The sequence below is a fragment of the Neomonachus schauinslandi genome, chromosome 3, assembly GCF_002201575.2.
Source record: "Neomonachus schauinslandi chromosome 3, ASM220157v2, whole genome shotgun sequence".
Lineage (NCBI taxonomy): Eukaryota > Metazoa > Chordata > Mammalia > Carnivora > Phocidae > Neomonachus > Neomonachus schauinslandi.
The window spans coordinates 116376765-116389663 of NC_058405.1; the positions used below are offsets into that span (position 1 = coordinate 116376765).

General features: G+C 40.8%; 1 protein-coding gene across 4 annotated transcripts in view; it reads left to right on the forward strand.

Moving 5' to 3' along the window:
* FMNL2 (formin like 2) overlaps positions 1–12899 on the forward strand; it is a 303778-nt gene that overhangs the window by 211004 nt on the left and 79875 nt on the right. For all 4 annotated transcript variants that reach the window (XM_044913291.1, XM_021703351.1, XM_044913290.1 and 1 more), the window contains exons 5-6: positions 3974–4057; positions 7087–7239. In XM_044913291.1, coding sequence (XP_044769226.1) covers positions 3974–4057; positions 7087–7239 — 237 coding nt within the window. The remainder of the gene's footprint in view (positions 1–3973; positions 4058–7086; positions 7240–12899) is intronic.

The following is a 12899-nucleotide window of genomic DNA, read 5'->3' on the forward strand; positions in this document are numbered from 1 at the left end:
AGGCGTTAATAAAAATCCATAATTTTCATTGCTTCATTAAGGACTGTTTCAAGTGAAGCTGACTTTTTGTTTGCCTTGCAAGTGCTTGGGGTGAGAACACAATAAAGAGGTGTAGTTTTCGTCAGCTGCAGTTTTATCCACCATTCCTTTTGTACTATCCGTGCAGGTTCCAGCACTGTGAAAAGCCACTACTATCTTAATATTTTTATGAAAATCGTTGTAACTTCACAAACCCCTCAGAGGGTCTCAGGGCCCCCTGCTGATGTGTGAGCTGCACTGAGAACCATCTTGTGATGCTGTCTTGCAGAATAGATTTGGTAGTTTATGCTGAATCTGGGGGATGCTTACTTTCTTTCTCTTGCTTCTTGAGATTTTCTTTTCGTGATTTTTCAGCAACTGCGGTTTCCACCCTGTGTTAGAAGCACCTCTCTAAGGAGACAGAGAAAGGGAGTTCACCCCTTGTTCCTTTATCTTGTGATCTTGGGTCTGCTTTGTTTGATCTTAGAAATTTGGAGCCAGAAAGGTCCCTTGAGACTTCATTTTCTAGATCAGAACAGTGAGATTCTAAATTGGCGGTGGGTGGGGGGAGAGAGAAGCCAGCAGCTCTGAAACAGCTTTGACCTGTCGACAATAAAACAGTGCCTTTTGCGTCTGCACTTAGATCCCTTCCTTGAACAAGATTTTTTTTCCGGAGCTATTTTTCATCATCATGGTTTCTTCCAGCTCCTGAGCAGCTGATTTGGAATTTGCCTAATTCAAATTTACAACATATGGTAATTACCCTGAATCTGTGGGGTACTCAGTAAGTGATGCGTGCTGTTGGAATCAGAAATAATTCTAGTTCCCAAAACCTATCAGCATCCAATTTGGAATGGTGTGCGTATTGGCAATATGTAAAAAAGTGTGTGTAGCATGCACAGAAGTGAAAAATGGAAATAAGTTACTAGAGGAACCCTAAATTTATGATATGTCATTGCATGATCACCTGCATAAATCTGCATAATGGGACATCCATTTTTTTATATGCTTTTAAAGATACAGCTTTGAAAGTTGCCCATTTTTCATCTTCACCCATTTTCTGTCTATATTGGTTTCCTTTCCCCGGAAGTTGACTCTCACCTCTGTTCTCTCCCACACAGAATATCCCAAGTGTGGCGGGGACAGGGATTGAGGGGACGGGGGGAAATGTGAAGGCTTTGTTTTCCCTGTAAACCCATAGACTTTTTGCTGCAATGACTATGCTAGCCTGGTATCATTTGACAGAGGGGATAAGGTGGTCAACCATGGTGGGTTTTTATCTTACTCTTTCCTAGATCACCTAGGGGTGTCTGGGCCAGATCAAAGACCCAGGGAGCATCTCGGGGCTTAGAAAAAGAGGGTTAGCTGTGTGAAATCAAACTTCTCAGAGGCAGGACATGTCACACTCCAGCTGCCTTGTTAGGGACCGTGTGGCTTGTTCCTGCCCTTTGAAAGTTGTGTTTAAGGCACTTACGCTCAGTCAGCAAGTGAGGGTGGAGGAGCCTATGAGGGCACTGAGCTGAAGAAAGAGAAGCTAATGATAGTCTTTATCCCTGAATCAAAATATATGCACATTAGCATTTGGAGTCAAGACAATTGTGGCTCTGGATGTACTTGGCTCTTCCTGCCCCCCCTTCCTTTTTTTTTTTTTTTTTTTTTTGGATTTTCTTATCTGTGAGTCATTTGCCTCCTATCTACTTTGTGGTTAAACTCCCTGAGTTGGAGGCGCTGGTGGTTAAATGGCAGGTCCATGGGGTGTCCCGGACATCTCTACTGTTTAGAGGCTGCGTGTCTGGGAAGTCAACCGAAGGCATTACAATGGTGGTGGTTCTCAGCTCCTACAGGAGTGTTTTTATGAGCCACTGGACTAGAAAACGTAGAACTGAGATGGCTCTGAAGACTCTGGAGCGGAGGGTGTCTTTGCATTCTAAAATGAATACCTCCATGCCCAGCCCCAGGGAGGCCTGCTGCACACCTGCCACTGAGCTGAGGGCCACTTTCAGTGGTGCGGCCAGAGCCCACAGGCCAGACCCACGGAGAAGCCTTAGAGAAGCCGTTAAGAGGCTTGAGTTTCAAGAGCAGCTAGTCCATGAGTTTTCATAGTGAGTGCCAGCCTTTCTTTAGTCTCCTACCAGTTATAAAAAGAAAATTCATTCATTCATTCATTCATTCATTTTACTCTTTCTAGGCCTCTAGTTATTAGCACTTAAAAATGTCCCATGCCTCCTGAGATCTAGTGGTATAGGGAGAATAATTAAAATTAATCAGCTGAAAGTATCCCGGGGCAGATGCCGGGAGCTGGTGTATGTGGTGGTCTGGAAGGGAAGTTTCAGTGGGACCAGTGACCAGCTCTTGAGAGGCCCGACAGGTGGTTCTTTCACTTGCCACTCTAGGTCTTTTTTAAATTAAAAGTTATTTGCTTCCCTGTGGCTGTGTTGGGTGCCTACATTTTGTGATAGCCTGCCTGAGGCACGTGGGGGAAAATAAAGAGATAAGCTGTCTGCTTTTCCTGCTTTGCTGCCCCTGGGATTACCTGCAAGCCTGAGTTTGCATCATGGAGATGATAGAATTACAAGAAAGAATGAGCTTGCGGGTAAAACAAACGAACAAACAAAAACAAAGGAGAAAGAGCCCCCAAAAGAATTTTAAAACAGGCATCCTGAGTCCACCAGATTTTTTTCTTCCTTTAAGACAAAGATTTTGAGCGGTTGCTCAGCCTTAAAGTTAAAATTCGATTGTGTTCTAATAGTTTACAAAACCGGCTTCCACAGTAGCTATCAGCCTTTTTTTTCCCCCCCCCCCCTTGGTGCTTACCGAGGAAAGCAACCAGTTTTGGAATGCATTTGGTGGATGTACCTCAAATTCCATTTCTGTGATGGTAGCAGACCTTTTGACTTATTATTTATTGAAGTTTTCAAACCTAGAGAAGGTTTAATCAGGTATCATACATTCTTTGAAGAGGAATGCCCTGGAGGAAATCTGTAATGGGGGCTAACAGGTGTTTATCTTCAATACCTGAAGGTTCGGTTTGACCACTATTATGAAGTGCGAATGAAAACCAGTAAAAATTCTCAGTGAACTGCATTCAAACCCACCATTCATAGGCAAGGTGATACTATTTAAAATGAATTAAAAAAAAAAAAAACATGATATGTCATGTCTTGGCTTTGCCAATGTTACGTGGTGCCTGCAAGTTTTTAAGAGGTTTTAACATTCATGGAAAAAATTAAGCAAAGCATTATCCCTATTGAATTTCCAGGAGCCCCTAAACACTGGTTTCTCATTGGCTAGTTGAGTGTTTTCTATGGCTTAGTGTGCCAAGAAGGAGTTGAATGTGGATTTGGAATCACGCCTGGATTTCACTGCATATATCGTCACGTCCCGGGCCTGCCGCATTCCCTGTGCAGTCTTGGCTCCTTTAACAGGCTGTGGGTCAGTGGTGGTGGAAAATGTACATTTAGCAAGTTCCTTTTTTAGAATACTTCTTACACGTTATCTTAAGTCTCCTAAGTAGTAAAATGCAAGGGCAACACGTATATACCTTTTGCCCCTTCTTCTTGCATGTTGAAATTGTGGGTTTTTGGGAAAGATTGATTTATTTTAGGGAGAGAGTGGGTGGGGAGTGGAGGGAGCAGAGGGGGAGAGAGTCTTGGAGCAGACTCCCCGCTGAGCGCAGAGCCTGTCCTGGGGCTCCATCCCACGACCCTGAGATCATGACCTGAGCTGAAACCAAGAGTCAGACGCTTAACCGACTACACCACCCAGGTGCCCCAAAATGCTGTGGCATTTTAGTTGCTCTATGGAAAAGTTTCTATTAGGTGTGATGGAGTCTGGGCCTTCCTCCATTACTCCTTTTGGTGAATGTTTCTGGCAGAACAGTAACAGTGTTCACTGGGCTCTCTCATGGCAGAGTGTGTGATGAACCTCTGTAATAATGGTGTTTATTTTTTAACAGATGGGTCAGAGAGTTTCTGAACGAAGAAAACAGAGGTCTTGATGTTCTAGTGGAATATCTATCGTTTGCGCAGTACGCGGTCACGTAAGTAAAACTTGGCTTGTTGGCTTTTGAATTTCATGTGGTCATAGAAGATGGAAGTGAGTGGCAAAATTACATACAGCACTGAGGGGGGAAACCCAGAAGCAGATGTGGTAAGGTTTAAGGAGGCGTGTTTCTACTCAAGTAACTAAAAGCAAATCATATAATCATTATTAGAAATGTTTTTAAGGCAAATAAAACAGGGGAGTAAAAATCACCCTTAGAGTAGAGTCCTTATTTTAAAAAGTGCTTTAGTGCTCAGGTTACATATATCCATATGGTAGAATACCCTGGCAGTCGCTGAAAGAGGTGTATGCTATATTTTTGAGTGAATAAAGCAAGACACAGAAAATAACTTTCTTTTTGTTAAAAAAAAATTCTATATATGTATATGTATGTGTATATTTGTATGTGCTAGTAAATGCAGAGAAAATGATTGCAAATAAACCAAATCAAGTGGGATTGGAAGAAAGAGTAAACAAGAGGCTTTCCTTTTTCTACTTTATATGTATTTGTATTGTTTTGACTTCCCCTTCGTAAGGTGAAGGGGAAAAATTGCAGCAGAGCAGGAAAGAAAATCAATTTACTTAACCTTGTTTTTTGTTAATTCATAAAATTGTCCCATTTGCTAGGCTTCTGGAATGCTTTACAACAGAAATTTCCTTCTTCAGTCAAAGAATATTGCAGTATCCACAGATTCTCTCTCTCTTTCTCTCTCTCTCTCTCTCTCTCTCTCTCTCTCTCTCTCACACACACACACACACACACACACACACACACACACACACACAGATTGAGGAAGTAATACTGTATTTTTAATTTGACCGGAAGACATTTGGGCCCAGGTGGTGTTTTTTCTCCCCTCAATGCTTCTTTTAAAAGCAGTAACTTGTTTTTCATATTGCATCACTCCAAAGAAGTTCTAAGACTTAACCAGATGTTATAATCCTCAGCACTTCCTTGAGAATTCATGAGGAGGAAGCTGTAATTACTCCTTTTTAGTGGATGCAAAAATTACAGTATAAACTGAAACTGACTGGATCAGTTTCAGGTTTGAGATCTCCTGTATATGATATGGAATAGAGTAAGAAACACCGATAGACAAGTTCTTATCTTTCTAAGAAATTGTCCTCTGAAATACAGTCCTAGTTTTTATAGCATATTCTTCCAAAGGTTGTTTCTTATCTATGTCCGTTGTGTCAAAAACTGCTAACCTCTCTCACACTTCATATTATATGCCAAAACACGATAATATTACCCTGCTGCATAGTTTAAAATCTGGAGGAAAAGTTATGGAATTAAGGAAGAGCTAAGAGACTTCATTTGTAATGGAAAAGGATGGCATGCTATGTATTACATGTCGGCTGTAATTAACCTTTTACCTACATCACAGTAGAGCTTGTGCACCCAGTTTTCCCAGACGTACCCTCACCTCAGACCAAGGGGAAAGGGCAGTGCTACCATGAGGGAATTCTAGGTGTGGTGTAAGATCAAACCCAGCAGATCAGAACTCGGAGCTTTGGTTTCCTTCTCTACTTTTTTTTTTTTTTTTGGCATTACCTTTATATTCTCTGCTTATTAGTTTTGGTTTTGTGTTGTTTAATTTAGCAAATTATATATAGAGACATAATTTATGTTCTTTCTTGAAACTAACGGGCTGAAAAATTTCTTACTGTCCTAGCCCAGGTAATGTGCACCAACAGGCTCATGCTCTGTTCCTAAAACAGGATCTTCACCAAGGTGTGCGTTTCCTCCTTCTGCTCCATGGGGTGGGCGACCTGAGAGGAGCATAAGCCTGTGGGATAGCCGAACGACGTGGGGGGGCTGCAGAGTGACTTGGCGAGAATGTTGATGACATGGGTGATCTTGGGGTGCCCCCTCGGCTTACCTTCTCTGATTATCAGTTGTAGTCTTCTATTTTTAGTGTTTAAGGATTTGATTACTCAATCCCACCTCTTTCCTATTCAGCTCTGCTTCCTGCATCCAAAGGCATGACAAAATTGCCAGATGCATTCACTGATGATCCTCAGTGGCTGCCGCCTGGATTAGTATTTAATAGAGGGACAGCATCGCCTAGTTTACAGATGACGGTTCTAACAAAATATTTTATTTTGGCGATGGTACCCTTATAAAGAGTCATTCTTGTTATTGCCAATATGTATTGTTACTGTCTCTTCTGAGATAGCTGCCCAGATTTTCCATCTGGTATTAATTATAGCTGCCTTCTGTTTATTCTCTGTCTGATCAGGTGTTGCTGGGTGGAACTAGAGGTAGAAACAACTGATAAAAAAAAATATATATATATATATATATATTTTTTTTTTTTTTTAGAAGGCAGAGCTCCTGTCTTTGGGAGGGGAAAATGCACAGAACACAAAGGCCTGGCTGTTTAAAAATTTTGTTCCTAAAATTATACAAGAATGAGCAACTTAACTTACCATTTATTCTGACATGGTCAACGTGAGTAATAACCTCAAAAAATGTCAGAGAAACACCAGTCCTCCTTTAAAGAGCACCACATTGGGAAGAGATTCCAAAATCAAAGCAAATCCATAACTTTGCAAGTAATGTATCACATATGGTTGGAAAAGTACACTTGCCAACACACTAGGAGAAGATGTTCAGTGAAAATTGATGGGTAGGAATAAATTAGTATAAGCCTACATATTGACTTGTTAAAGCAAAATGAAGACAGCTGTAAGATCTTTCCTTCCCCTTTCACCATAGCAGTGTTAGCCATTGGTAAGTTAGTAAGCCTTGTAGTAAAATACAAATAATACAGTACTATTTATTTTTTCCTTGTAGTTCGACTCTTCTTTTGCCTTGCCCAGTCTTTGTCATTTTGGATTTTCGAAGCTAACTCTGAGTCCGTGGAAATTCTTTTTGCATTGCTTTTTCGGTTTTCTTTGTTTGCAAGGACTGCTCATTATTGGGCGCGGATGCATCATAGGAAGGAGCCAGTTACGCACATCCGTGTATTTGTGTGACTGTCCACTTTTTAAGTCTTCAGTGGCATTTCTCTTTTGTTTTAGTTTTGATTTCGAAAGCGTGGAAAACACTGTGGAGAGCTCGGTGGACAAATCAAAGCCCTGGAGTAGGTCCATCGAGGATCTGCACAGAGGGAGCAACCTGCCCTCCCCCGTGGGCAACAGTGTGTCCCGCTCAGGAAGACATTCTGCGCTGCGGTGAGTTCCGGGAACCAGGAGGGAGGCGCGTTCGGTAGGCGACACTGGGATCGCAGAGTGCCTCGCTTCTGTTGATGATCCTGGGCTACGCAGTGCTGTATCTTTCCACACAGCACTTATATCTGCAACGATGCAAATGGAAAGTTTCTTCGGGAGTTCATGGGATCATCTCTTGGGCAATACTCTACAGGTTTAAATAGTTTTTGGGAAACACCAGCCCTTCATTTGGTGCAGAAAGAGAATTCTGCTGCCAAATGATAGAGCGCAGCAGACTCCATAGACAAGTTTTCGAAACCAGGGAGATACTGACTTTGTGGTTTAGGCTCTGTTTTCTGGGTAGAGGCAGCACCTCTTGAGATTTGAGGATCTCAGGGATTCCTTGTTGACTCTTCATTCTCTTCTCCCCTCCCTTCTTCCAGTGGTAACTCAGGCATGTGTTCTGTGGGATGTGTTCTTAGAGGTGCAAAATGCTGTAGTCATCATTTTTATTAATTAAATGCTTTTAGGCAGTGTTCCTTTGGTTAAGTGTGCTCAGTTGTCAACCTTTTGTTTCTTCCTAAGGCTTCTTCTCTAGTCTTTCATGGCTGAAATGCCACCATGCTAAGGAAGGATGGGTGCTGACCGCCTGTACGACTAATGGGTATAATATCACTGAGATTGTTTATTCACTCATACCTACAGTCATTCATTCACTGAAAAATATTTTTGAGCTTCCATAATTTGCCAGGCACTGTACTTAGAGTTAGGATACATGGGTGGGTAAATCAGAACTCCTGCCTGTCAACATAGAGATGACATCCAGAGCAAGTTCATAAATAGTTGAATAAACATTTTATTAATTAGCCCCCCTTCCCCACTGTTGCTTATTCTTCATAGCTTGAAATATTTATGTCACTTCAGGCTTGATCTGGCAAGTGGATGTTCGGGTCAGTGTTGAAGATTCCCATAGGTATTGGGTCATTGGTAGTAGGGTCCATGTATCAAGTTGTAAATCAGTGAAAATGTGGCTTGCAGAATTTTCATATTATTAGTCTTTTAATTACCTCTTGTCTCTTTGACTTGGGTTTTGGTCATAGAAAGTTAATATCTTGATAATGAAGTTCAGTTTTGCCGAAGGGTTTGATATTTGAATATGATGCTTCCAATCAACCATTCAGATTTTCCATGTTTGGAAATGCCAAAAATATTAATGGGTTTTGAATGGTTTAATAATAATGAAGAGCAGTGTCTCAGTCCGTCTCGTGGTATTTGCAACAGGCCAAGAGCTCTATAACTAGCTAGCCTGCATCAACTTTACATGTGGACAAGGCTGATTTAGAAGTTGAAGAAAGGCCAGTCGTGTGTGAAGAATTCCATTAATGACCTTTGTATGTGAAATGGAAATTCTTACCATTAGTATAGATATAATTATGTGTAAGGAATTTAATTACAAAGCACATTTTAATTTGCTTTTTTATCATTTCTTACCTGGAATGTATCACCTATTGGCCAGCTACCACCTCAATAAGGATTCATTTTTCTGATTAATAATTCATTAGGCCTAATTTTGAATTATTGAAGACTGTTCATTGAGAGCACATTGTTTGTGGAAGAGTCAATAAAATATGGGAATATCTTCGATTTGAGGAGAACTGTAGTCCTGCACTCTAGAAGGCATAGTACTGGGACATCCGTGTCCAGCCTGACTTGCTTGACTGTTGGCTCAAGGTAGAACTCGCCAGAATTCATTTCAAATTGGAAAAATAGGCCCAAAGTGTAAAGATAGACATGATGGAAATGCTCTTCTGAGAAACTCAGCAATTATCTGACCTTTTTGGTTGGCAGATGTGCTAGAAGATGACCAGCTAAGAAACCAACATCACATTCTTCTGTCTTGTGTTTGAACAGTTTCGGGCTGAGGAATGGAACATTTGGGTTTCCTTTGATTCTTCCATCATGGGTTCTAGTAACTGAAGAGAATCAATGTGGCAGTAACTTTCATGCCCCCTTATTGACCTGAAGTTTAGACTTTTTGTTTTTAAACAATGTATATCAGTGATATTCCAGCTCTTGTGGTTCATGGATTTGTGCCTGGATTCTAATTCTGTATTTGGTCATTTGATAGCATCTGTGACTTAAAAAAACAAACAGCAATCAGAAGTACAGGCATATGGTACATGTTGCTTTTCATATACCCAAAGATTGTTTACATTTTTTTTCTCTTCCTCCTCCTCCTTCTCTCCCCTTTCTTTCTCTGCTCCCCACACTTCCTTCACTTTTTGGCTTTCTTTTCATTGTCCTTCTTTTCCATTCTGCCATCTCCTTTCTGCTTGTCTTCGCCTCCTCTACTTTGTCCTTTCTCATCCTACTGTCTCCTCTTCCTCCGGTTCCATTCATTCCTTACACCACCACCAGATGGGTTTCTCTGCCTGAGTATCTTCAGTTCAAATGCCACCAGAGCTGCTTCTCTCCCTGTTGCCTCTGGAGCAGCTTCAGTTTACACACTGATGATGAGGCTTCAAACCGGAACATCTCGTAAGTCACGGGTGAACATGACGCCCACGAGAGCTCGTCGTGCATGGTGGCAGGGTATCACGACTGCTCCCCATTTTATAATACGATAATCTCAATGGCTTCCCATCACCCGTACTGGAATGAAACCCACTGCCTTTTAAACTTCGATGCACTCTGTTATCATATTGTGATTCCTCAGTTTAAGAATTTGACCCTCTAAGGTGTATTGTATTCATGTTGCAATTTTTTGGGAAAGCATAGAAGGGTGTTCATGTTCTGTAGCTTATTCTGGTAGCTTTGTTTGATGGGAATATGTCTTTATTCAAATGTAGATTTTTAGTTCCTTGTCTTAATCTCCAGATGATAATGTAGATTGAGTTATCTTATCCTCTATCACTTGGTAAAAAGTGTTAGTTAAACTTGGAAGAGGAAATGAGATTTCAAGAAATTTAAAACACTTTATAAATGGGGCTTGATTAAAGAAAAACACCGTTTTTAAAGAAAATTGTAATGTTGACGCACACTCTCCTCTTTGTATTCAGACTTTATTTTTTAACTATTTAAAATGGATTAGTTAGTAAAAATTTTAGGACATGACATTCACCTTCAGTTATATCACCTATTAAATGCTGTATTACATGAATTTGTCAGCTTGGCCAGTGGTAAAAATGTTGATATTGATGCAGTAGAGACCGGAATTGTGTGGTCTTGTAAGCTTAGAGTCTTGTGTGCCTTCAGTTAAGATTTCTGTTAACGTGGCTATAGGTCGAGCTAAAATAAATGATGCTGTATATGCACATGTGTACATGCTAGGTTTTTGAAGACAAAGGTTGTATTCAGATATAAGAGAAAGTAATTTTTTAATTTTTAAGAATGATTACTTCATGCCATTAGACTTAAATTAAGGAGTGACATAGACAATAAATAAATGTTTTGAGTTTTTAAAGAAATCCATGGAGCACTGAGAGCCTGTAAGAAGGGGTCAGATTTTAACTGGGACTTTGGGTGACACCAGAGTTGACGTTCGGGGTGAGGAAAGTGCTTCTGGTGGGAGTAAAGTGAAGAAGCATGAGATGAGCAAAAGCTTACATCAAAGGTCAGGCATGTTTGGGAAAGAGAGAAGAACCTGTCCTTTCTGGAGCAGGAGCTTTGTGATGAGGTAGAGGGTGATTTAATGGCGAGATTGGGTCATATACATCCAAAGCTGGTAGGCCTTGAGGGTCACCCCGATTGACCCTTCCCAGTGTGGTGAGGAAACCAACACCCACGTTTCCTCTAAGATGTTAACTTCTATTAGTATTTATTCTTGAGATCCCCCAGAACAAATTTCATTGTTTTTCTTGAGATTATTATCTTAAAGGAATGACATTTCCTGAATAGTCATCATTCTATTGACCACCTCTATCTTTAGTGAATTTACATGAAGAGATGAAGAGTTCAAATTTAAATGCTTGTTGATAAGCATTTTTCCCCCCATGGGACTAATTTTTTAAAGTAATTTAAAAATAGGCACAGAGGAGAGCCTGGGTGGCTCAGTCGTTAAGCGTCTGCCTTCGGCTCAGGTCATGATCCCAGGGTCCTGGGATCGAGCCCTGTGTTGGGCTCCCTGCTCAGCAGGAAACCTGCTTCTCCCTCTTCCACTCCCCCCTGCTTGTGTTCCCTCTCTCGCTGTCTCTCTCTCTGTCAAATAAATAAAATCTTAAAAATAGGCACAGAGATGTAGATAACATTGATATAATTTTTATTGGGGAGGAAAACATTGAGCGTCTACTGTGTGCCAGGCACTGTTCTAAGGGCCTTCGGTGATTTACCGCTCACAGTGGTTTTACGAGATATGACGACTGTTATCCCTGCAAAGAAACTGAGGTCTCTAGTGGTTAAGCAACTTGCCTGGGATCAAACAGCGAGTATAGGAGGTAGGATATGAAGTGAGCTGGCCTGACTCCAACTTCCAAGCCATGTTATCCTGCACAGGATGATTTTTTTCTCCTTCATAAAGAGCCTGTTTTAATATCAGGGTGTCCACGTGTCTTTATGGGGGTTGTACCCTGCAGGAGGGGCTTTTGCAAATCCTTCTCGAAGATGTGCCTTTTTCTACTTCACACAAAGATGCCAGAGGATCTAGTGGAGACCTTGATCAATGTGCTGGTCAGTATAGCTGGTCAATCTAACTATTACAAAACAAGTTAACACAGAAATAGGAAAAAGTGTTTCCTAAACAAATGACAGGAGTAAGACAAAAAGTTCTGTATTTATACAATTTCATTGTTACCTATTTGCAGATGGGAAGACATTGAAGGGGGGAAGCTTATTAAATGAAAAAAGTGACTTTTTTTTTTAACCAAAGGGGAGATTATGAGTGAGCTTTTCTCAAATTTTTGTTTTTATGATGTTTTAGAACTGACCTAAAATACATGTAGTATATACTTGTGAATCAGGGAGAGGCCACATAATAAAGAACCTTGAATTTTGGAGTTTGGTTTTTATCTGGTAGGCAGTGGAATGGGAAGTCACATGAGGTGGCTGATCTTTTCAGGTGTGTAGAGTCTGGGGAATGTACTGGATGTTGATTGGAGAAAAAGATTGCTATTGCTTGGACCTCTGCAGGTGGTACCTGAAAAACAGAGCAAAAGCCAAGTAAGAAGATGTTCCGGAAGTGACTTGGTGGTCATAGTGGTAAAGAGAAAATTTTGCATTTGATTGATTAGAAGAGAGAGAGAATCGTTAGTAGAAATAGCAAAGTTGGAATCTGGAAGGGTTCTCGGATATGATTAGTTGGATGAGGTTTGTCGGTGAGGCATTGTGCTAAGACCTTACTCTCCAAGGAGTTACCTAGTTCCTGCAGACCGATTTCCGTATGTGCACCATTGGCCCATAATTTGATTAGGCTTGATTGCGATAAATGCTTGTGTTCACAGCAGTGTTCCTGATTTTATGTAGATATATGGGAACACTAAATCTGTACCAGTTTGCTTATAAAGTAAGCAGTATTCTAGAAGACTGGAGCTCTCGGAAGCTCTTCAGAGTTCTTTTATTTCAACAGTAGCATTTTACCTTCAATTTTAATTGTTGGGGGAAGAAAATCATGTAACCTCTTAACTTTAAACCACTATAGTATGAGATAAAAAAGATCTGTGAATTGTATAGTTGGAAGCTAAAGCACTTTT